At 43.5% G+C, this 23740-nt stretch overlaps 1 protein-coding gene across 3 annotated transcripts in view; it reads right to left on the minus strand.

Annotated features, from left to right (window-relative positions):
* Positions 1-23740, minus strand: part of RAPGEF3 (Rap guanine nucleotide exchange factor 3) — an 84938-nt gene that overhangs the window by 42276 nt on the left and 18922 nt on the right. For all 3 annotated transcript variants that reach the window (XM_020779016.3, XM_072991248.2, XM_020779022.3), the window contains exons 3-4: positions 15346-15399; positions 13291-13397 (exon numbers count right to left, since the gene is read on the minus strand). In XM_020779016.3, the coding sequence (XP_020634675.3) occupies positions 13291-13397; positions 15346-15399 (161 nt within the window). The remainder of the gene's footprint in view (positions 1-13290; positions 13398-15345; positions 15400-23740) is intronic.

A 23740-nucleotide genomic window follows, 5' to 3' on the forward strand; every position in this document is an offset into this window, starting at 1 on the left:
TTTTTAAAAAAATACACCCTTTTTAAGAAGTCTCTATCATGCCCTCAAGTGGCCAAAAATATTTTCTTTAAAAAGCACAACAACGTGAAAGGGATATTTGAGGGGGGATTGCTAGGGACCCAAAGCAAGGCATAATTGCTTCCTATGCCTCCTTGAGAGTATATAAGACGACTTTTTAGGTTTTATTTTTAAATTAAGTCATGGATTTGACTCCTGGGCCCTGGGGGCACTGATAGTCACAACTGAGCCCCTGGAGGCCACATGTGGCACACAGATCATACTTTGCTGCCCACAAGCTAGACTAATATGGTCTCTGAACCAACTGGGTATCATAAGATCATGGAAAGCTGCCTGATACCAAACCGCACCACTTCCTTGTCCATCAAGAAGGCATACAGACAGGGACATGAAAATGAGACTCCTCAGCATCGACTTCCAGACGCTGGGATTCCTTTCCAAATGAGGCTACGCTGGCCCCATCCGGATAGTTCTTGAGACGGCAGACAAAGTAGTTTTCAACCTGGCATACTTTCAGCAACTGTTGAGTTTAAGGAAAGAGGTTTTCATAGACTTCTGCTGTGCGATTGTTCATTTTTTAAATTGATGTTTTCCAGTTGTTCTTAATTCAGTGGTGTTTTGTTGCTATAAATAATTTATTTGCAGTAGAACGTAATAATCTTCTCTATGTTTTTATTTGTACTTGGTCATTATCTCTATTGGTTTTAATTTTGTTGTGTGCAGCCTTGGGTCCCAGTCTGAGAGAAAGGCATGACATCATTCAAATAAAGAGTTAAATAAATAGCACAGTGTTCTCTAGTGTTAGCCTCTGTCACAAAAAGAATGTATTCTGTCACTGAGCTCTGCCCATTTCCCTAAGGCAGAGGTCTCAAACCCCCAGTCCGCGGCCTGGTGCCAGTCCATGGCCTGAGCCGGTTCGGGCCGCAAAGACAGACCTCCTGCCCCACCCACCGCACGCACTCACCCTGCAAAGGCTGTTTGTTCCTGCACGCGCACTTGTGCGCATGTGCAAACTGTGGCATGGCACTTTGTGCGGGCACGAACGTGCTGATGCGCATGCACAAATGGCAATGGCGCCATTTGCGCATGCGCACAAGCGTGCCCACACAAGTGCTGCACTGCCATTCATGCATGCACATGCGCACAAGTGCAGGCGTACTCGTTCGCACATGCGCATGAGCAGGGGGGTGCCCCACCTTCCCCAGCCAGTATGCAGAGTGAAAAAGGTTGGGGACCCCTGCCCTAAGGGACTCAAGGTGCAACTACACAGCAGGAAAAATATGAATGGATATGCTGTGAAGTCATGCCCAGGAAGTTCGATTTCCCTGGGTTAATTTGCTTCAGCCAATCATACAGAGGTTATCAGACAGAGGACAGGAAATCAACCTTGTTTGCAGATTGTTAACCCTCTGAATCCTCTCTTCCCTAAACCAAGTGCCTGGATCTGCTTTTTCCCCTTCTTTTCCCTTCCCTTCTGTTCCCTTCCCATGTCTTTTTTTTCCTTCCATTTTAAAGGCTTACTGGTACCAGACTTAGTTTCTAGCACTAGACCACCTAGGTCACCAAAAGGAGGGGGGAGTGAGAAATCAGCAGAGAAACAGGAGAAAGGTTTGTTTCCAGCTTCTTAAGATAGCTCTGCCTCTCCAGATTTACAGGAGGCAAAAGTTAGAGCAGTGCTGCCTTAAGACATCTGCTCCTCTTTTTTCCCCCTTTGGTCACCCTGATTCCCCAGCACTATATTAGCACACCCGTAAATTTTTTAAAAGAAAGAAAGAAAGGCAAATGAAAGCAGACCCAGGCAACAAGCATGAGGAGAGGATTCTAATGGCAGCCAGTTTCTCTGCTGCCCTGTCACTCTCAATGACGCAGCTCAAGCGATCACATTGCCTGAACTGATGTGAAGGCACTTGATTCTGAAAAAAACAGAAACCACAGCGAAGGAAGAAAATACTACAATGGGGTTGGGCAGGGGGAGAGGTACACCAGGCTGATTCACATGGACTTTCATGTCATGTAGTCGATGGAAAATAAGAATCAGACCATTCCAATGGTACAGTGTTTCCACATTATTTGTTAATGTAGACAACACCCTAACAGATCCCACAGAGCACATCTATTAGTCTCAATTCAGCAGTAATTTCCAGACAGGGAGGGAGGAGAGTCCTATCAAGTCTGTTGCAACAAAGGCAATAAACGACTTTGTTATCTCAGCAACACTATCGCTTATTGAGGCAACATGAGTACAGGAATGTGCAGATGCAGAAAAGAGAAGGTGGATCAAAAAGAGGGAGTTTAACCACTCCTGAAACCATTCAATCCCACTCAAAAATGTCTTTCTTTTGAGTATTTTCCCTTCAATAGGACTTATTTCCAGTACCCCCCCCTTCCTAGCGGGGGCAACATTAATCTTTAAAAAGGAAGATAATTGCGGAAGAGAATCAGATGACAAGACTTAAGGACTCCCTTCCCTCCTTTTAGTTCTCCTCATTCTGTTCTCCACACCTATGAGGAAAACACGTACTGTAGTTGAGAATACTGAAGTGTTAACAACCTTAAAATAGATTTTTTTTTCCAGCTTTGATAGTATTCCTAATATTTCTTCTCAGTCCCATCTCTCTTTTTTGTCCTCCACACAGTTGTGAAGGCCATGACTCCCTCGCAATGGGCAACTGCATCTGCAACCTCATTGTTCCACTTCCATCAGAGAGATTTTTGTTTCAGCTTTTACTTCAGAAATTCAAGTATCATATTTCTGTACTTGTAAACCAGCAAGTATTTCAGGAAAGCAGGGACATTTAATTTTCCTGATTGGAAATCAAGAGAAACAGGTTATGAATTTGACCAGGTGATTTACTCAGGTATTTTGAAATACTAACACAGCAGATAAAATGATCTTCATGAGGCAAACGTCCTCAATCAACACTAAAAAGGTATTAAAAAATCTGATTGTTATTCAGCACTAGTCAAGAAAAGAAAAAAAAATCCCTTCACACATAGTCTGTGCTGTAACCTAAAACATACATAGTTTCAGTGACACATCACAGACACGGTAAAGACATTTTGCTAGGTGAGGCAAATTACAAGAGAGAAAGAAATCCCAGAGTCTCAGATGTTATTGGATTAAAGGGCGCAGAAGCCCTGCCTGCTGGCTATGTCAGCTGGACTTCTAGGAATGGTAGTCCAAGAACATCTGAGACCCCAAGTTCGGGAACCACTGGCATAGAGTATCTGAGTGAGGTTCAGGTTGTCTGAACAAACAGAGAGCCCCCCATGGTTAGAAACTACTTTCATCTTCCAGGTTAGCTCTCCATGTACCAGAGCTAGGACAGATGAGGGCAGGAAAAGCCTTTTCCTTCCACTCATAGGTTAAGATGACCCCTGTTAGTCAACACCTTGATTGGGCACTCACTGACCTTCTAACAGAGGACCATAGCAAGGGTTCTCACTGTTGACTCTTAACAACCACAGCTGCCCCCTAAGAGGACTGGTACACTCTGCCTAATAGTAGGGTTGGCTTTTTGTAATAACAAGTATGTTGAGGCCCTATGAACAAATCTTTGCTTGGGTGGACTGTCCCCTGTGATTTTTTATCTAGCAAAGGATACTTCAAAGAATTTAGAGATTTCTTATTCCAATATATTGTGCTGAATCTACAATAGCCTTTGTCTGCATGAAGAAGAGCCTCATTGTTTATCTCACAAACACTATCTCTCTGTCTCAGCTGTCTGACATTCGCAGCGTATAGTGTACTTCTTCTGAATTCAGAGTTAATTCATGTGCTCTTGTTGGCCCGAAAAGTAGACTATTAAACAAAGAATCACCTATTTCAGGAGTAGGGCAGAGAGATTGAGAGAGAGAGAGAGACTGGAACCACGATGGCCTAATTATATGGGGCAGGTTGAGAATAACCTCAAGAAAAGTGATCTTGTCAATCAGCACGCAGGCCTGCCAGCCAAAGGAAAAAAATTAACCTAATTCATGGTGGTTTCCCGTATTAGAACCAAAGACCTTCACATGGCCATGAAGAACAGAAGCCCAACAAATGAAATAAAGCAATTGTTTTAATTAATTTAAGGCAATCTAATAGCTTCTAACCCAATGAACACCAAATGCAATTAATATAGTGATTTACTTACTAATAACTTCTAATCCAATGAACACCAAACGCAATTAATATAGTGATTTACTAAGTTTAACACTCACCCACAACAGTTACCAGCTTTAATAATTTTAGTTGATCTGTTTTGTTTGAGTTGCAAGAAGCAATAAAGGTACGGAAAGAATCTGAGCCACAGCCAGGAAAAGGAGAAGGGAAGCTGATCACGGTAACAAAAGCAGGATCTGCAAGGAATCTTTTCTTTCAAATTCCCTGGCTGCAATAGGAAATTGGTACTACTGCATAGAAGTATCCAGGAAGAGAGTATGGTAGGCCCAGAATGCAATTCATATGTGAGAGAACAGGAGACAGGGAGAGAACATCAAAGCCTCATCTACAGAAGTGTTGGGGGAGTGAAAAGGAATCGGAAACAGAAAAAAAATAGCTAAAACGATAGTGAGCTGAAGTTTTCACCCCTAAACTTTACATGAAGGACTGTAAGGGATACAAAACTTCCCCTCCTTCCCTCTCTCTTTCTTTTTTCCTCTTTAGTGACACTGGAACCGCATTTTTAACCATGCATTGGTTACATTGATTCTAAATGGCTGAGAAGGCAGAGGACACAGCTCAAGAAGCATCAAAAATGTTTCTTACTAAAAATTCTCCCCTCTTGACTTACTGTTTTTTTTCCTAACCATTTACTGCTGCACTTGGCAGAATCATGGATCAATGTCCTTCAGCCAGAATAAAGTCATCCATCCATCCATCCATCCATCCATCCATCCATCCATCCATCCATCCATCCATCCATCCATCCATCCATCCATCCATCCATCCATCCATCCATTTTTTACCTGTCTTTCTCCTTAAAGAGGACCCAAAACAGCTTACATTGTTAAAAGACAATATTGAAGGCTAAAAACAGTAAGTATACAAATACTAAAGTAGGTTCAAACAAATGCCGCACTAAAAGAGAGTAAACAAAAGCAACACCAGACACATTCAAAGCAGTAAGGCACAACCATTTCTTTTTTTAAAACAAATCCCCTCCAGGGAGCGAGTCATAAAGGGAAAGCTTGCCTTGAAGAGAAAGGTATTTGCCTGCTTGAGGAAGGACAGCAATGATGGGGCCAGCCTGGCCTCATGCGGGAGGGAGTTGTTTTAAAATCCGGACAGATCATAATGTCCAAAGGGCAAGTGAAGAACAGAAGTATGCTCATGTTTGTCAAGAAGAAAGAAGGGGAGACAGTGACAAAGCTTAAATGAACAGGATAGACTAATCCATGCTTTAGACTAGGGGTCCCCAACCTTTTTCACCCCGCAGACTGGCTAGGGAAGGTGGGGCACCCAAGATTGTCGGCATGTGTGAATGATTGAGTGCGAATGAGCGTGTGTGCGTGCACAAACAGTGGTGTGGCGATTATGCAGGCTCGCTCACTCGTGCGCATGCACAAATGATGGCACGGCGCTCACACAGGAGCATGCAGCATGCACAAATCAGCTGTGCGGGGGTGAGTGCGTGCACGGGGGGCGGGAAGTCTTTCTCCACGGCCCGGTTAGGCTCAGGCCATGGACCAGCACAGGGCCACGGACCGGGGTTGGGGACCTCTGCTTTAGACAGCATTTCCCAACCTCATATTTTCTAGTTATGACAGACTATAAGTCCTGTCATCTCTGACTGATCTCCTCAGACAGAATTTTGATATTTATTTCAGGGCATCTAAAAAGTGGGTTAGGAAAGTTGATGTAAGCTGTGAAAACCCAATCGGAAGGAGTAAATGACAGAATGTCAACAGCAGGAATGGTGTTAACCACTGTTTTTCTCCTGTGGTGTCATTTAGAATTAACTGACAACTTCATGTGTAGCTTAGTGAATGAAAAAACTTTCCCATGAATGTAAATCCCAAGTATAGCAGGTTTGGGGGCCTCTAACTAAAATCTTAACTAATTGTAAAACTCTTGTACTGACATTCCAGGCTCTGCAAAATCCATCAATATATGTAGGTGTAGAAGTCACGTCAATACACCCTGAAGGTTCATGGGATCCAGAGTGAGGTGATGCAATATAATCATCAAGCTCTGCCCCATCTTCTAGCCCTCTAGTCACGCAGTTGCCCAGACATCAGAACTCTTACCTGGATGGAATGAATCTAAGGTGAGCAGACTTAGTAACAGAGAAAGAACAAGTCCATGGTGGTGGCTAGGCAGATGCCTAGACAACTGATGCTGGGGGACAGGTGGTGGTGGTGTCATGTTTGAGGACAAAGGTATGTTTGTGTCACATGGCCTGCCCTCAACCAGATTTTGCATTCCGGCAGAGAATCCTGCCCATTTTCTGGTTATGAAATAAGATTCAAATAATAGTCTACACAGGCTTCTGAAGAAGGAAGGTGCCATCTTAGCACTGTCAAGAAGGTGCTATCTTGGTGCTGAATAGCTCTGTGGCTTAGGTCTCTCACAGCATAGCCAGAGGTTGAGAGTTTGTGCCTCCTTGACAGGGGCTGGACTCCATGATCCACAGTGTTTCTTACAGCTCTGCAGTTATATTATTATTCAAAAATATCAGCCACAATCACAATTATGAAAACATTGGCTGGTTTTATATAACAGATACAAATCTGCAACCACTTACAATACTGTGCGAAATTATTTGATACTGTGCCTAAAGCTCTAGTGACCATGGGGACCACTACAAGCAAGATATTTCGATTGCCAGATCTCTGCATTTTGTTATTTTTTCCAATTCTTTATCTTCTACTCTGGCATCTCCTGGAATTGCAATGTTAATTATCCAGGCATTTCTTCATTATATTACAACTATATCTGCTATGTTCAAGGCACACCAGATATAGTTGTGACAGAGTTGTAATCTCCTGTATGGAGAATTAGTGCAGGGAAAGCACCCCAGAGGGAGACCACAGCTGCAATACAAGGATATCTGCAAGCGGGATCTGAAGGCCTTAGGAATGTATCTCAACAGATGGGAAACCCTGACATCTGAGTGTTCAGCCTGGAGGCAGGTGGTGTATCATGGCCTCTCCCAAATTGAAGAGACCCTTGTCCAGCAGGCCGAGGCAAAGAGGCAGTCCCGAAACCAGCAAAATCAGGGAGCTGCACAGGGGACAGATTGTATTTGTCTTCAGTGTGGAAGGGATTATCACTCTTGAATTGGCCGTCTCAGCCACACTAGATGCTGTTCCAAGTCCTCTGTTCAGAGCACGTTACCATAATCTCTCAAAATTGAAGGATGCCTAATCTAATGTTCAAGACATCAGTTTGGACCTGGAAATCCCACAAGATCTTGACTTTGTCATTTTCTGACACCTTTTTTACCTGATGTTCCCATGGGTTTCTGGAGGCTGGCAAATTATAGTTTTTGCATAATGACCAGTGCACTAATTTTGGCACTCTTATCATGTCGAAGTTTGTAATCTGTGCAATCTTTAGACCTACACAGATGAAGTGTTCCTACACATTTTCATCTATTTCTTGGCACAATCAACATTTGCAGTTAGCACTCATTCCTTGGATCTTAGCTTTCATCACATTGGTTTGGAGTGCTTGTTCTTGTGCAGCAAAAATCAAGCCTTTGGTTTCTTTCTTAATAGTCCGCAGTTTTAGTCATGTCTATTTTGAATTACTGTCATGTCTTCCATCAATATTTCTCAGATGTTGTCCATGTAGTGGTTTACTTTTCCAACTGTTTATTTTCAAATGGTCGTTTCTTATATAGAGCTTTCTGACAGATCTCTAACTTTTGTGTGCAGGATGTTATCTGATTATTATAATTATTATTCAACAATACTAGGCACAATCAATCAAAATAATAAAAACATTGACTGGTTTTATCTAACAGTCCTAAGTTTTAACCAATAACCTATTTGTTAAATATCAGTGCAGGATGTATGCTGTCCCTAATATTGCCATATTGTGTAGCTCTGACGAAGTTATTTCTGGAATTTGCGACTGCTTATAATACTGTGTGAAATTTCTTGATATTGTTCCCACAGTCCCAATGATGATGATGATGATGATGATGAACCTGTCCTTTTGCCTCAAGCAGTAATATCCTGCAATACATTTTGAGTTGCTGGGACCTTTGGCACCTTCACCAGAAACCCTGGCTACATCTTGAAAGGGGAAAGCCTGCTGTCAGCTAAGTTAAAACCAGGGGAGATTTTCAGAAGATGGCATAATATATCACAAAAATGTTGGTGCAGAGGGACCCACCCATCCTCTGCCAGTTAGACAGTGGGCTGGCAGGTGAGATGGTAGCAACCACAAGAGTGAAAGTTTTTGGGGGGGGCGCGGGGAGAGAAGTAAACAGAATATGAAGCCTTTTCCTCTTTATATTTGGGCCATTTGTGGGGCATCAGCCAGTGACCAGGAGAGAACAGCAGCTCCAATCCAACTAACTACATACAGCAAAAAAAACAAAAACAAAAACAAAAAAATTCAATTATTTGAGAATAATATGTGATCCTATACTATTATTAAGATTCCTCAGGGTTCTCCCTGGTTCCCTATTCTTCTAAACATCCATATCAAGGAGAAGTAACTTGGAGATCTGGGCTCAGATATAATCAATATGCGCACAACATCCATCCATCCATCCATCCATCCATCCATCCATCCATCCATCCATCCATCCATCCATCCATCCATCCATCCATCCATCCATCCATCCATCCATCCATCCATCCATCCATCCATCCATCCATCCATCCATCCATCCATCCATCCATCCATCCATCCATCCATCCATCCATCCATGGATCGCACCTTTCAGACTGCCCACTATCCAGAGTTCTCTGAACTATGTATTATCTTTGAAAAATCCAAATATAGAAATCCAAGAGAGCAGAAGATAAACCCAAATTAAAAATAGCAATAGAGTAAAAAATCCAAAGGTGTCGAAGTTCTAAAATAGTTTTGAAAGTATGCAGGAGAACAGGAAAGGCTTTGATGTTGAAAATATCACAAGGTAGGCACCAAGCAAGCCTGCGCAGCTCTACTTCCCCTTTCCACCATCTCAACCTGAGAGAGCACTGGAAACTCTGGATAAGTACCTGCAAGCAGTGTTGGCCTGGCCAAGGGCCAACAAACTGAAATGTAATCTGGATAAAGCAGAAGCAGTACTGTGGGTTTAGTGGGGAAATCCACTAATCCTTATGGAGAGTTTGACCTCCAAAATCTCAAGGGCTGGATAGACAGTTCTTGAAGGTGCTGGCTACCAGGAGTAGTTTTCTACAAGCTGAAACTAGCAGCTCTGACCTTAGTCTAGAGACGGCTGACACCGTCACAGTGACAGGTGCCTTAATTACATCCAAATTAGATTACCATAATTCATTGTACATGGGGCTGGCCTCAAATGTAGTACAGAAACTATGGCCAGAATCCTAGAATAAGGGCACATTGTGGGACATGGAAGGAGCCTCTTCAAAGATGTGAGGACACCCCATGGACAACAGCAGCACCCTGTCAGTTGATCCTTCCACTCTGGAAGAAACATTTGGTTGCATCTGACATGAACAAAGGAGAAGAATGGCATGGCTGGGCACGTGACCTGGCACATGACTGAGAAGTGCCCCAGCACCTCATCAATTAGCTGTGGCAAGCTATATAAACCTTAAGTGAATACCAGTAGGGTTCTGGTACAGAATGGGAATACCAGAATGGTTCCAGGAGCTTAGGTACAGTGGTGCCTCACTTAACGATGATAATCCATTCCAGGAAAATTGCTGTTAAGCGAAAACATCGTAAAGCGAAATTAAAAAGCCCATTGAAACGCACTGAAAACTGTTCAGTGCGTTCCGATGGGCTGAAAACTCACTGTCCAGCGAAGATCCTCCATACGGCGGCCATTTTCGGTGCCTGTATGGCGAGGAATCCATCCCTAAGCACAGCGGGGAGCCATTTTAAGCACCTGGCGGCCATTTTGAAAACCCAACAATTAGCTGTTTTTGATCGTCATAAATCGGAAATTGGTTCCCGAAGCAGGGAACTGATCATCGCTAAGCAAAATTCCCCCATTTAGACCATTGTCGTAAAGTGGATTCATCGTAATGCGGGGCAAGACTGTACAAGGGTCACACTGCAGACACCTATTCTGCATAGATTACTCTGGCTACCTACTCGTTGTTAGTATATATAGTTATGCAACACAGAATGTATATATGAACCTGTCTGTTTAATTGTGTTTGCTATGAAAGACCAGAATGTTGTATTTGCATAGCATAGAATTCTAACCAATTGGAATGTGACTGGAGTCAGTTGGCTGCTATATAAGGCGGATGTCAGAAGTCTGTCAGTTAGGGACAACCATGTCATAGACTAAGACAGTGACATAGATTAAGATAGGGGCACGTACAAACATGTAATAGGTCAGTCACAGATAGGACTACTAGGTCTCAGTGACAGGGTTAAAGATCTAACTGAAAGGATCTAAAAGGACCAGATAAGGCTCACAAATATAATACTATAACAGTGAGAGAGTTAGTTATTTACCAGAGAAAATATGCCAGTCATACCAAATATCCAAGCATTATGAGTTATATTTTACAAATATTCATAAGCAGTAACAGTTATTTAGTGTTTTAGCCAAAGGCACAAGTGATTATTTTAGTATCAATTACTGGCACAAAGCACACAAAAGGGAGAAGACCAAATTTTATTCTTTATAAAAGTGGTTTTTTAATCTATATGCTTCAAGATGCTGTGTTCAGGCTCTGCAAATTAGTTATTCTAATGAAAAGCAAACAATTACAGACACCTATTCTGCATACTTCTTTACACCCCCAGTTCAAATGACTGGTTTTTGGTGTCTACACCCAATAGGGTTACATACTTCTTTACTGGCTACATACTTTTTTACACCCCCAGTTCAAATGACTGGTTTTTGGTGTCTACACCCAATAGGGTTTGAGACAGTGGCTGTTGCATTATACTGCAGAATCATCAGCTGGTGGGCTTTTTTGGAAATAAATCATTTCAGACCCCTCCTCTTGAAAGTCTTGAGACTCCTTTCACAATGCTGAAGCCATTTGGAATCACAAGGTTTGGGGATAGTCTTTAATTATCTAAGATCGCTAATGCTGGGATGACTTTATTGGGGGCAGTGATTTTTCCGTAATCAAAGACTACCTCCTCTTGCCCCAAGGCCCCAAACAGCTTCCTAACAATGAAAAGGATTCGACAGAGAAATGCTTAAGAAGAAAAAGAAAGAAAAAGAAACCGGTAGTGGCCATTGACTTCATCAGCCTTTCATGGCATCAGCTTACAACAGCAGGATTTCAACCTATGTCATCTGAAAGGTTATTTAGATCTTTATGAACAAGCCAAGCGTTAAGATCAGCATCAATGGCCTTGCTCTCTGACTTGCCAGCAAAAGCAAAATGTGTTGCTTATATACCACCCCATAGCACTTAAAGCATTCTCTGGGCGGGTTACAGCTTAATTATACAGGCTACATATTTCTCCCCTCACCCAGCAAGCTGGATACTCAATTTACCGACCTCGGAAGGATGGAAGGCCGAGTCAACTCTGAGCTGGCTATCTGAGCCCATCAGGATTGAACTGAAGTCATGGGCAGAGTTTTTGACTGCAATACTGCAGTTGAACCACTGCATGAAGAGCAAAACCTACTAGGCTGGCAAGTGCAAGGAATCCGGCTATTTCAATGTCACTCCCACACCTCTGGAACTTCCGCCTGATGAGAGAGAGGTACACATCACCCCACTATTTCTAGCCTTGAAAAGAATGCTGAACACCTACATATTTATCCCACTGTGCCTTTGGTACTAAAACTCTTTAACCACTCTCTGGGTGAGAGCATTTTCATCACCATTGTATTTTTCTCACTAGGTAATTTTGCAAGCCGCTTTGTGAGCCTAATACGCAGAAAACATGCTTAAGGCGATCTTTCAAATAAACAAATGACACATCAGTGTGACTATGGGCCAAGAAATACAGATGACTATACCTCTTTTAATAAAACTGTAGCCACCTGAAAATGGCCCCTGAGACAGTTCTTCGTAGAAGCCTGATACCCTAGTAGAAGATGAATTTATATTTTTGAGCCCAGGCCTCTATATTTCAGTGGGTAACTCACGGTGTGTGAACTACAAAGAGGTTTTCTATGTTTGCTGCCCCCCAATGCACCCCACGCCACTGGCAAAATTCAGCAGCACAGAAGTAGTAGCAAGGTTGAATAAAACCATAGCCACAACTTGTGTTTGAGGAAAGGCAGGCACACACCTTACTCTTAAGATAAGCACTCCTGAACGCTCCTCAATATCCACGTGACAAGAGAAGGGAGGAGGATTAAATGGAGGCTTTGAGGAGTTGTGGGCTGAAAGGCATTGTTCCTGAGCTGTGGGAGGAACCCACACATTGCCTTCATAACAGGGGACCAGAAGGGTGTGAGCGCCTCATTTACAAACTAATTAGGGCTTGGGGAAGCTCCAAAGATAGATCATTTCAAAGGCCAATTGCAGCTTTTCTCACAATCACTGTCCCACTGAAATTTGACGGCATGAGGGCAGCCACAGTAGGAGTTATGGCACCAGGTGGAGCGATGCAATGCCTCCCACCCAGCCACTCGAGTCATTCCTTGTTGAAGACACTGTACAGAGCACTTTGAACTAATTCACTTTGAGTTGAATTCATTGGCAAGCCCGGCCCAGGGACAGACAGCACACATCGAGACTCTGCGGCTTACATGCTGTCCCTAACTTCTTGCTACAGCCTATGGATCTAAAGCTTTGCTTATTTCATTCCTGCAAATAGGAACCCACCATGTTAAAAACCGGCACCCTACTTGGCAAGACTGCAAGAGCTTGCACCCATCGGTTCAGATTTTTAAATTCACTGGCAGAAATGTAAGGAGTATGTACCTTGCACAAAAAGTGCCCCATGTTACTTATGATATAGGTTAGCCATGAAAAATACAAGGGCTTTTAGGAAGGGAGAGTCTATATGTTTTGCTGTTGTTGCTTTGGTTTGGTTTTTCAACTACAAAATAGAACATTTCTCATTAACGCAGAGGCAGCAGTTGACAGGATTTTTGTTTTGGTGATGTTCCTTGACATGTCAACACACCCATTCTCACTGATGACAAGAAATAAACTGCAGACATGTGTTGCTTTCTTACTACATGATGCCAGGCATATACGCACCTATAAAGCCGAAGATGGTGCTTGTGATCTCGGATTAGGTCTGGGTAAGTGATGATTAAGTGCACACCAAGGAGCCTCCCTGCTCTCTGGATTTTGTTTGAGGAAGCCTGCGAAAGAAGCATTCAAGAGCTACTGGATCGGATGAGGAGAACTTCACAACTGCTCCGCAGCTGCTCCCCACGAAACTAATTTTTGCATTGCACAGGGCAGGAGAAGAGGGGAAGAAGATGATATGCCTCGTTCAACAAATCACCATCTGTACAAGGATAAAACTGTTAGAAATATTAAGTTTTATAGTGTTTGACAGAAAATCAGGGAAGGTTTGGAAAAAAAGCCCAGTTGGATCAGTCCCAAGGACTACCTAGACTAGCATCTCGATTCCACTCTGACTATCAAGATGTGAAAGGAAGCTGGACATAAATGCAAAAGGACCCTCTCAGTTCTGACTTCCTAGCAGCTGTTATACTGAGGCAAAATATTGTGTCTCAATCCTAGAGAAGATATATAGCCATCAGATGATAAGCCTGGCAACCTTAACTCTCATGCACCAAAATTGTTATAAAAACCAAATATTTGTGTTGAGTAAATTGTGGGATATTTTCTGCCCCATGAAAATTCCAGTGTATTGAATTTAGCTGTAGGGTTAGCCCTGGGGTTAGGGTTAGCAGAAGGGTAAAGTTATAAATCTCTTATTTCCTAAACCCACTGAGATATCCGGTGCCCCCTATTACCCAAAATGGGGCCAATTTTCTGACAATCCGAATATATCACTTCTGCTTCTCAACATCACTGTTCAAAAAATAGCATGGGCTGTGTGTGTACGTGTCAGAATGTGTCCTAACACACTGTATTGGTTGGGATTTTTTTAAAAAAAATTAAGTATCCCGGAAACAAAATGCAAATAGATTTCTTATGACAATTTTTGTCCTGGGTTTTGTTTGTTTGTTACAATAACAAACAATTGACCCTAGCAACTGGCTGAAGCTTGAGCATATATAGATGATAGTGTCACAGAATGCCAACATTGCAGGGTGTCATTCTGTGTGGATTCTTCATCAAATCCTAACTCTGGGAGACCAAAATGTCCCATGCTGGGGTACATGAAGGTTAACAAGCCTGTTTGCAATCAGATCCGTTTTAATTTTATGTCAGATATTTATAAAGCAGTGATTCATATGAAAGTAGATTTTTAAAGAAAACCATCCAATCGAAAACCACACCAATTTAATTTCTTTTTAATGACTTGACTTTCTTCTCCTTTGCCAGGATGACAGTGCACTCAGAGCCGATGGATCACTCACCATCCAACAATGTGTACTCCAAAGTACAGTAATTCTGCTCCATTCTTGTGGTCAATGGAATTCATTAGGGAATAGCCCAATGCTTCCCCCCCAGCACCATTTACCTTTTCATTCATAATAAATACCCAGCAAGTATGTGGCATTTTCAATCATTCACTGCCTATACGGGATCTCACTGTGAGCAATTTGGCTTCCTTTAAGAAAGGTATGATCATCCTCCCTGCTGTGAACTGAAGGAGGAGGATGTGGAAGCTTAAAGGAGAGGCCTTCCCTTGCAAAGAAGTGAGGAAGAAATCAGATCTGAGATCTATGTACCTCCCTCTGGCACGCAGTATGCCCTACATCATCTCTAAGAGTTAAACTATACACTACTGAAAGCACTGCATCCAGCTGAAGGTTTATTTAGTTTTTATTCTAGAATAATTGTGTGGGGCTCAAGGTGGATTGGTTCCTCCATGCAAGAGAGGAGGCTTAAATCTCACTTCCCTCTTTCCTCCCCTATAAATCCATCCTTCCTTAGAGAGGTTTGAAAAGGGGTTGGGGGGGCAAACCACTTTAAGAAGCAGCAATTCTTAAGATGCTGATGCTTTTCTGCCCTGTATCAAATTCCAGGCTTGTTCAGAGACACAAATAATACAGACAAAACTGATGTTGCAATAAATCAGATCCATATATATATTAAAGGAAGTAGTGATGATCTTTATTTTTGCACCGTTATTTGTCTAAATGAGGGACACAAGGCGGTATTTATTACCTGCTTGAGGCTGTGGTCAGACACCAAGACTGATTCGCTGTCTGGAAGAGGAGTCTGGAAAGAAAAAGATCAAGGACATTTCCTTAGACAGCTTATAGAGTGAGGAAGGAACTGCCAGTTGCATGCGCCAGCCCAATATAGCACAGGAGGCCCAGCATCTCCCATGCAAAGGAAGTGACTCCTGCAAAGCGGATCCGCTCTAACCCAAGGAATCTTTACAGACACCAGGCTGACTATATGACACATATGGGTGCACATACTAAATATCAGATATTCAGACAGCCACAGTGCATCAGAGGTGAAACTTCATCATGGATCCCTGTCAAAAAATCTATATCCTAATCTAGAACAGGGATGGGGAAGAGGTGGTCCTCCAGATGCTGCTGGACTCTAATTCTAATCATCTCTCACCTTTGGTTGTGTTTTGGCTAGGGCATCTGGTCACAAGCTGGAAGGCCCTATGTTTCCCACACATAATCTGCATTCTCCAACACAGAAGCAAGCATAAGAGATGTTTGTTCTCATCTGATACGCGTTGAACAAAGAAGTCCAGAATTGGCAGCCAAACTAATTGCAGGCAGAAGGCAGTTACTGGAACAGTGTGTAGACTTTCTGCTATCTACAGCTCCACTGTACCTCTGGATATTAATACTGCTTGGAGTAACATATCTGAAGGGACTCGCCTTAATCAACAAGCTCTGGTATGAGTTAGTGGTGAGGAAAGCAGGTTGCATGTGCAATTAATAACAATAATGTGCTGTCAAGTCCACTCTGACTCATGGCAAAGCTTTCTAGGATTTTCTAGGTAGAGAGTACTCAAAAGCGGGTTTCCCATTTTCTTCTAAGGGCACTTCTGGGACTCTGCAGCTTGCCCAAGGGTACACAGGCTGGCTTTTTCTGCCCGAGACACATTGGGAAGTCATATTCTCAACCTTTGGTTCCGCAGCCGGGCGCCCAACTCACAGAGCTACCTAGCCTGCTTCACATTCCATTACAGATGGCAGAATAAGGGCAAATATTATTTGGAATTTTCTATCTCAGGCCCCTCTTGAGCCAGCAGTGGCTTGAAAATAAAAGAGACAAATAGTAAGGCTCGCTAACCCAACCCCTGTTTAGTAACAGGTAAGCGTTTGCTTAGCTGGTATACTTTGGAATGTTGAGTGCTGTCACAAGATGTTAAAATATATTTTATCCTTTGAGAGGTTCAGTGACCAAAGCTCTGTTTGCCTAGGCATGTAGGTTGCCAATCTGAATACATAAATAAGGTTGACAGGTTGAAGGCTTTGACTCTGAAACTCCAGTTTTGGGGTCAATTCTGTTCTCCTGGCTTCAAGATTCACAATTTAGAAGTGCTCAGAAGCACACTTGTCTTTGTTATATTTGTATCTCTTTATTATTATTACTATTACTATTACTGTTACTGTTACTGTTACTGTTACTGTTACTGTTATTACTATTATTACTATTATTATTATTATTATTATTATTATTATTATTATTATTATTATTATTATTATTATTATTATTATTATTATTATTATTATTATTATTATTGCCTGCTATGGTATACACAACTGCAGCTGCTACTGAAATACATAAACTGGTCTTTAAATCCATCATTGCATCTCTACGTTATCTGTCACACATCTCTTGCACACACCTAAATGCACACACATCATTTTTCTATTGTTCCTGAAGGCGCCATCCCATTCCCTTCTTTTGGAGGCATCCTGGGACTGTGCAGCTTGCCCAAGGCTACACAGGCTAGCTCTACTCGCAGGAGGCCCAGTGGGGAATCAAACTCCCAACCTCCAGCTCCATAAATATAAACAACTGAGCCATTAGCACAGGTTTTACAAAATAAATTCTTACTCCCCAGCAGATTCTTTCCCCAGTACATGTACTCCCTCTGCTAATACTCTCAGACTATTTATATTCTTTTTTACCAGTTCTTATCAACTCATCAACTATCAACCAATTTTACTGCTCTACTAAATTACTTAAGCTTTGTATCTGCTTTCAATATTTTCTTACAGAAATTTCTATTTGTTTTGCAAGGGTGCTGTTGTTCCATGCTGTTAAGTCAGAACCGACTTGTAGTGACCCTAACAGGCTTTCAAGCAAAGTGAGATATTTAAGGAGTGGTTTGACAAGTTCCACTCCCCCAGTTAATTTCCGTGGCTGAGTGAGGATTCGAACCCAGATCTCCTGAGTCCATCACTCTATCCACTACACCACGCTGGGTATGCTGTTTGTTAGGGCAGTAAATCACAACTCTTGTTACTCCTCATGCTGGCAAGTAGCCACTTAAAAAGATAACAACCGGATTTGTTTTGATTAATTTGACCTTCTACCTGCAAGATATAGGGAACACAGCCTCTGTCTGTTAGTGAAGGAGTATATTACTAACGTGATAATTTACCACATTGATAAATATCTATCCCCTGGTTTTTCAGATACATTATAGCACTTTAAGCAATATGAGCTAGATGTTATTTTACAAATACCATATCCTATCCTAAGCATCATTTGCAAACTTGACAGCTTAGCACAGTAAGTCGCAACTGGAGTAGGCCCACTAAATCAGCAGAACCTATGAAGCAGCCGACTCCCCAAACCCCCACTGATTCAATGGCCTCCTCTCCTTGTGACTTGCAATGTAAAGCAGCAGGATTTCAGCTACTAAGTCCCTAAGTTTCAGACTTAGGCCCTTAAATCTCCGGGGACTGAATGACCTGGCCACCCTACACGAACCCTGGTCATCTTTCTCCTAATCAAGAAAGTTGAGCCAACGTTCAAAAGGGAGAACACCAGCTCATAACCACAACCTCAAAGCTATCTGTCTGATCTTTACACCAACCAGACATCACCCAAAACATGGTTCTCTCACTGACAGCAATAGGACGGGCTTTTTTTTTAAAGACCAAGCCACCCCTGCCAGCTATGATTGCCATAAAGTGAAACCAAATGCTAAAGAACAGGGTGCTAGAGGTGGGGCTTCAGGGTTTCCAGATGTTGCTCAACTGCAGCTCTCAGCAACTCTAGCCAGTGATGAAGAATGCTAAGAGCTGGCGCCCTTTAAGAGGCGTCCTTTAAGAGGCACAAGGTGATCATTCTGGTGTAGAGAATTAGTGCTCTCTCGCTCTCTGACCTCATGTCACGGATCCAGAGAGCTCCTAAGGGGTTAAACTCTGCAGAAGGGACCCCTTGTACAAAATGACCAAGCCCTGCAATGCATCTGAGAAGCTAAGTACCGACTGATGAGGCTTGTGGACCAGGAAGAAGGGGCACCTGCCAAAAACATTTCAGGGAGGGCCATCTTGGTCGCTCACAAGCCATCTCTGGCACCAACAAGTACGTCTCCTTTGGGAGAAGCCTCGCCCGTTACTTTTAAGAAGAATGAATATATGGTCTCACCACAGTTCTTCGCATGTCAACGGTGGTAGGATGATCCTCCAGGACTCAGAGCATCATCCTGCATCTGCTGCATCAGTGTTGGCTTCAGCATGGCATTCAAGTCATTGTTCTTAAAAAAAACTTCGAAAGTTCTGGGGTTGAGACCCTAGATGGACTCCATTCCTGATCAAAAAGTGGAGGTGCCAGGACACGACGCCTCATGCATTCAGGGGAACACAAGGCAGGAGCAACCAGAGTACAGGGTAAAATTGCTGTAGCTTCCCACCCCCCCAACTGCATGGCAGAAGCAAGAGCTGTCTTTGGCCTCAACTGCACTGCTCTTTCACTTTCCCTCCCAAAGAGAAGAGCAGCAGAAGAGAAGCAGGGGGAGAGCAGGAGCAGGTGCTCCTAGGATGGCCACAAATCTCCTTTTACAAAAGAAATGCCCCCATTTGAAAGACATCCAAAGGACAGCCCTCTTTTTGACGCCCTCCATGATGTGTAGGACTTCTCAGTCCAAGCAGAGTTTAAAGATAAAGAAGCACAAGGAAGGAGATCAGGGACTGGTGATCCTAGAGCTGCATGTCCACAGTTAGTACCAGGACAGATGACCTCAGCAGGCATGCGGACACAGGCGACCTGGCTCTTGTGCTTCCCTGCTGTTGGCATGCTTTGCTAATGTGCTTAAATAAATGACTTCCAAGTTAGCATCTTTAGCTATAAATCAGCACATGCAACTCTACGCATGTCAGTGTCCTCTTTCACCCTCTATTTTGGTCCTGGAAGTCCTCCTTTCCTCCTTGCAGGCCATGGGCAGGTGGCCACAAGAGGCTCTGCTGGGCCGGTGCAAGCCCGGTATCAGCTCAGAAGCAGCAGAAGGCATGCCAGATTAAAGCTCCAGCGACTATGTCCTCAGCATGGAATTCTTTAAGACACTCTTCTTAGATGATGATGATGGGCTTGAGTCCAGACAGTAAAAACAGAGTTCAGCAGGCCGTGGCTCAATTAATGGAGGCCCGCCTTTTTTCCTTCCTGCCCTCCGCACTCGAGATGGCAGGAAGCAACAGACCGCAGCTCCTGTTTTCTAGGTTCTCAGAAAAATGTCCTCTCAGGACATTGTGTCTCCACCTTCTCAAGGTGCTTTGCCAGCTTGCCCGCCAGGGCTTCTCATTTCCCCAACTGTGTGGAGCGCAAACAGCACCCTGCCCTCTCCTTTCCTCTGAGTGTTTACATGTGAAATAGCACCAGGGCTGCCAGCTGCCAGCAAGAACGCCTCAGGCCCATTTTCCCAGTGAAGGAAGAGGAGGAGAAACAGCAGACGAGCACACACACAGAGCCCTGGCAAGCTGGGCCACATGTTGACAAAGCCCACTTGGCAGGTTTCATATTTGGTACAGGCCTCATCCTGCAGACCTGCTCTCACTGAGTATTTGTCAATATGCTTAAGTAGAGCACCACAGAGCAGAACCACGCCTTGTACTGAAGCAGCGTTCTTGTCTAGATGAAAACCACGTTGAAAAACCCACAGGTCTACCATGGCCAGTATGATGAATGGATTTTGCTTTCTTCTCACTTGGCCACTGTTATCCAACCAGAGATCGAGCAAAGCCTCAACCAGATGTGGCCCAGATACTTTGTTCCTTGAGCTGAGGGATAGAAGAGCATCCTTCCTTGTTCTGTATCCAAAAGCTAACTCACATGAGAGACAGGGTTTGTTTCAGTACTGGCAAAGGATAAGCATCCTCCACAACACATATAGACAGTGAGATTCAGGGCAGGCTACTTAGCATCTCCACCTCTGTTCTCCAAGACCTGACTGCAAGCCCCCGGCAACATCTGTTGCTTGAGGCAGCCTCTTCATTGGGCTTCATGGGAGGACCAGAGACAGAAAGTTTCAATTAAACCAGACAATGCTAGGAACTGGGCCATCAACAACAATAACCAAGATGCTCTAGAAATGAATCCCCACTACAACCCTTAGCCATCTATTTGCTCACTCTTCTACATTCTTGTAGCCAACAAGAGATCTGAAGGTAAGAAAGAAAGCATGTAACACGGTGGCAAAGCACTTGCTTGGTGTGCAGAATGTCCAGGGCTTCAATCCCTAGTGTCTCCAGGTGAGTCTAGGAAGGACCCTGTTTGAGACCCTGAAAAGCCACTACTGGTCAGCCATCCCCCAACCAGGCATCCTCCAGATATGTTGGCTTACACCTTGTACCTTCCCTAGGCAACCCAGGCAACATTTTGACTGGGGATGGTAGATGTTGTAGCCTATGATATCTGGAGGACACTGGCCAGAGATGGCTAGCCTCAACCAGCTAGAGGGTTTTGCCTGAAGTAGCTACCTAAGTCCCTAAAAACTTCATTCTGCTGAACAGCCCGATCCTTTATCCAGCATGATGACCTACAAACACAAAGAGGCCACCTGAAAAGGTTTCAGCCTACTAAGACCTGTACGGGACCATTCTCCAACTCTTGTGGCATCTCTCTCCTTTTAGGTACAGTCTGGTGTCAACCCAAGAGTATACCATGCAGCAATACATAGTGGGGTCTAGCCTGTATTTCAGTTCCTCACAATACCCACCAACACCACTACAGGGTTGTTTTAGGCCACTGGAGGAATGACAGCCAGACCCAAGATACTATTTTAAGGGAAGCCTAGAAGCAGTGTGGTGAAGGCAGCCGGGGTGGACAGAAAGCTGAACCTGGACTTGGAAAATACAACAGACAGGAGGAGCAAAGCCAGGGGGCTCCACCTTGAGCTCACTGGAGGAAAGGTAGGAGAGAAACCTAATCAGTGAATAAAGTAGACATGAGAAGTGGCTCACGCTCCAAACCGAGATTGAAATCTGAGTCCCAGCTCTGAAACGGTAGAAGAATACTGCTGAAACTATTGTAGACCTGGCAAAGAAACCTGTCTTAATTGGCAATCTCTGAAAGTATTACATCAGCTGGGCAGGTGTGGCAGGCGTTTGTGCCAGGTGCCCTTTATGATGCCAAGATAATGCTGAAAGGGCAAGTGGATTATCCCAGGAGCACAGGTGAGGTGCACAGGGAACAGCCGTTTTTCTGCAGCTCATGAGTACTTCAGCACTTTTCCATGCTACCTATCGACCAGTTAACCCATCTGCTCAACCCATCCAGTCACAAGTGCTGCTAGTGCCTATAAATCAGTATCTAGGGACCAAGATCACTTCTGCAGAATCTTTGCTGAGGTTCACTTTGATCTCAGCTTTCACAGTATCTGCAGGAACTGCAACAAAACCTTGCAGGCCACCCTCGCCACCTATCTGCGGAGTGCTCCTCTCAAGGTTCCTCCAAGTCAGTCATGCCCTTCCCTCAAACTGCAAGAGTTAAACTTTCTAAAGTTGGAATGCTTCAGACATCCTTGACTACATTTCCCATCATCCCCAGCTAGCATGGATGTCTGGAGATGATGGAAGACATGATCCAAAACATCTGAAAGGCACAGATTCAAAAAGATACAGTAAGTCTAAACAATAAGGAGCTCAAGAAAAGCATTTCTTCCTGCTTCCCTTCCCCTGTCTTCTGGGTTTTTCTTTTCTAAGTTCCTCTCCATTTTCAGTAACTTCTGAACATGCTAAGTTCTTACTAGAGAGTCTGGCTGAGTGTGTTGCCCCTTTAGTTTTCCACCTCTACTATTACAAACCTGAAGTTGCCTGCCTCAGAATAAACTCTTTAATACCCAGAGGTAGCCGAAGACATTTGGAGGCCGAAGGTGAAGCACAAAATGGCGCCCTTTCTCCTCTCCCACGTGCAAAAGATGACTGGATTGCAGGTTGAAGGTTGCCAATGGAACAACTTCCTTCAACACAACTGCGAGCAGGAGGCCAGCTTTAAAGGACAGGACAGGAAGTGAAGTACACACTTCCCTTCCAAGAAAGGGGAAGGGTAAAGCAATTCCAAAGAAACAACATCTCCTCTAGCAGCAGCATCGACCACCTGAGGTGGCTACCTGACTCTGCCTAAGGTTAGGGCTGGTTCTGTTACTATTGCCCTCTAATTTCTCAGTGGCCCTATTTCAGCAGCACATTCCATCACTATAAATCAGTGAATTCAGGATGACAGGAAATTATATGAAATTATATTATTTATTTCCAGTTTGTCATCCTGAACTGCTGCTTTATATGACATTAGGAATCCACTTGTTTCGGTTGCTTGGGATCCCCTCCATAATCTGCCCTGCCAGAGTTGTATGTTGCGACTATGTTGCTACAGTAGTCACTTTATGCTTGAGAACGGCAACAAAGCTAAAGATAAAAGCTACACATTCTGGGTAAACCACCATTAGACCTGAAATCACATTCGTTTTTCAAAAAACATGACAGTCTTTCGTGTCAGAGAAATCAGACTTGCAAATATGGAACATATTTCTTAAAGAACATGTTAAAGAACAACCACAAAGCAAGCTTGCCTGTATATACCAGTGGCCAAGAAACACTCCTGCTATGACAATCACAGACTATCAGTCTTTTAGGAGTGTTTTATTCTAATGATGACCTATCCATAATGTATAGCTCAGCTCTAAGATCAGTGGAGATGGGAAGAAAAGTAAGAAAGAAAAATCAGCATCTGATCCCATATTTTTTCAACTTGGTCTATGGGACCCTCTAGAAGGTCCAGCCCTAAATTTGGCCCTACTATTTCTGTCCTAGGACAATAAAAATCAACCCCTCTTGTAGAACTGCCTCCACTGTCGTCATCACCAAAATGTCCAGCAGGAAAACAGTTGCAAACAACCACTGAAGAGGTTTGATTCATGCTCCCCACAATGCACTTCATAGAAATACTTTCAGAAGGCAACCTAGCAGTACAACTGAAGCCGACCACTGCACCTACTACTTGCCAGATGCTCTCTCAGTTAGGTGGCCCTCTCAATGAGGGGCTATACTGGCTAAGGTTTAAGGAAGTTCAAAGCACCTGATTCCTGGCTTGTAGACATTAGAGACTTAAATCATCTGGAAATCTCTCATTCCAA

This window comes from Pogona vitticeps, chromosome 2 (assembly GCF_051106095.1).
Source record: "Pogona vitticeps strain Pit_001003342236 chromosome 2, PviZW2.1, whole genome shotgun sequence".
NCBI classification, from domain to species: Eukaryota; Metazoa; Chordata; class Lepidosauria; order Squamata; family Agamidae; genus Pogona; species Pogona vitticeps.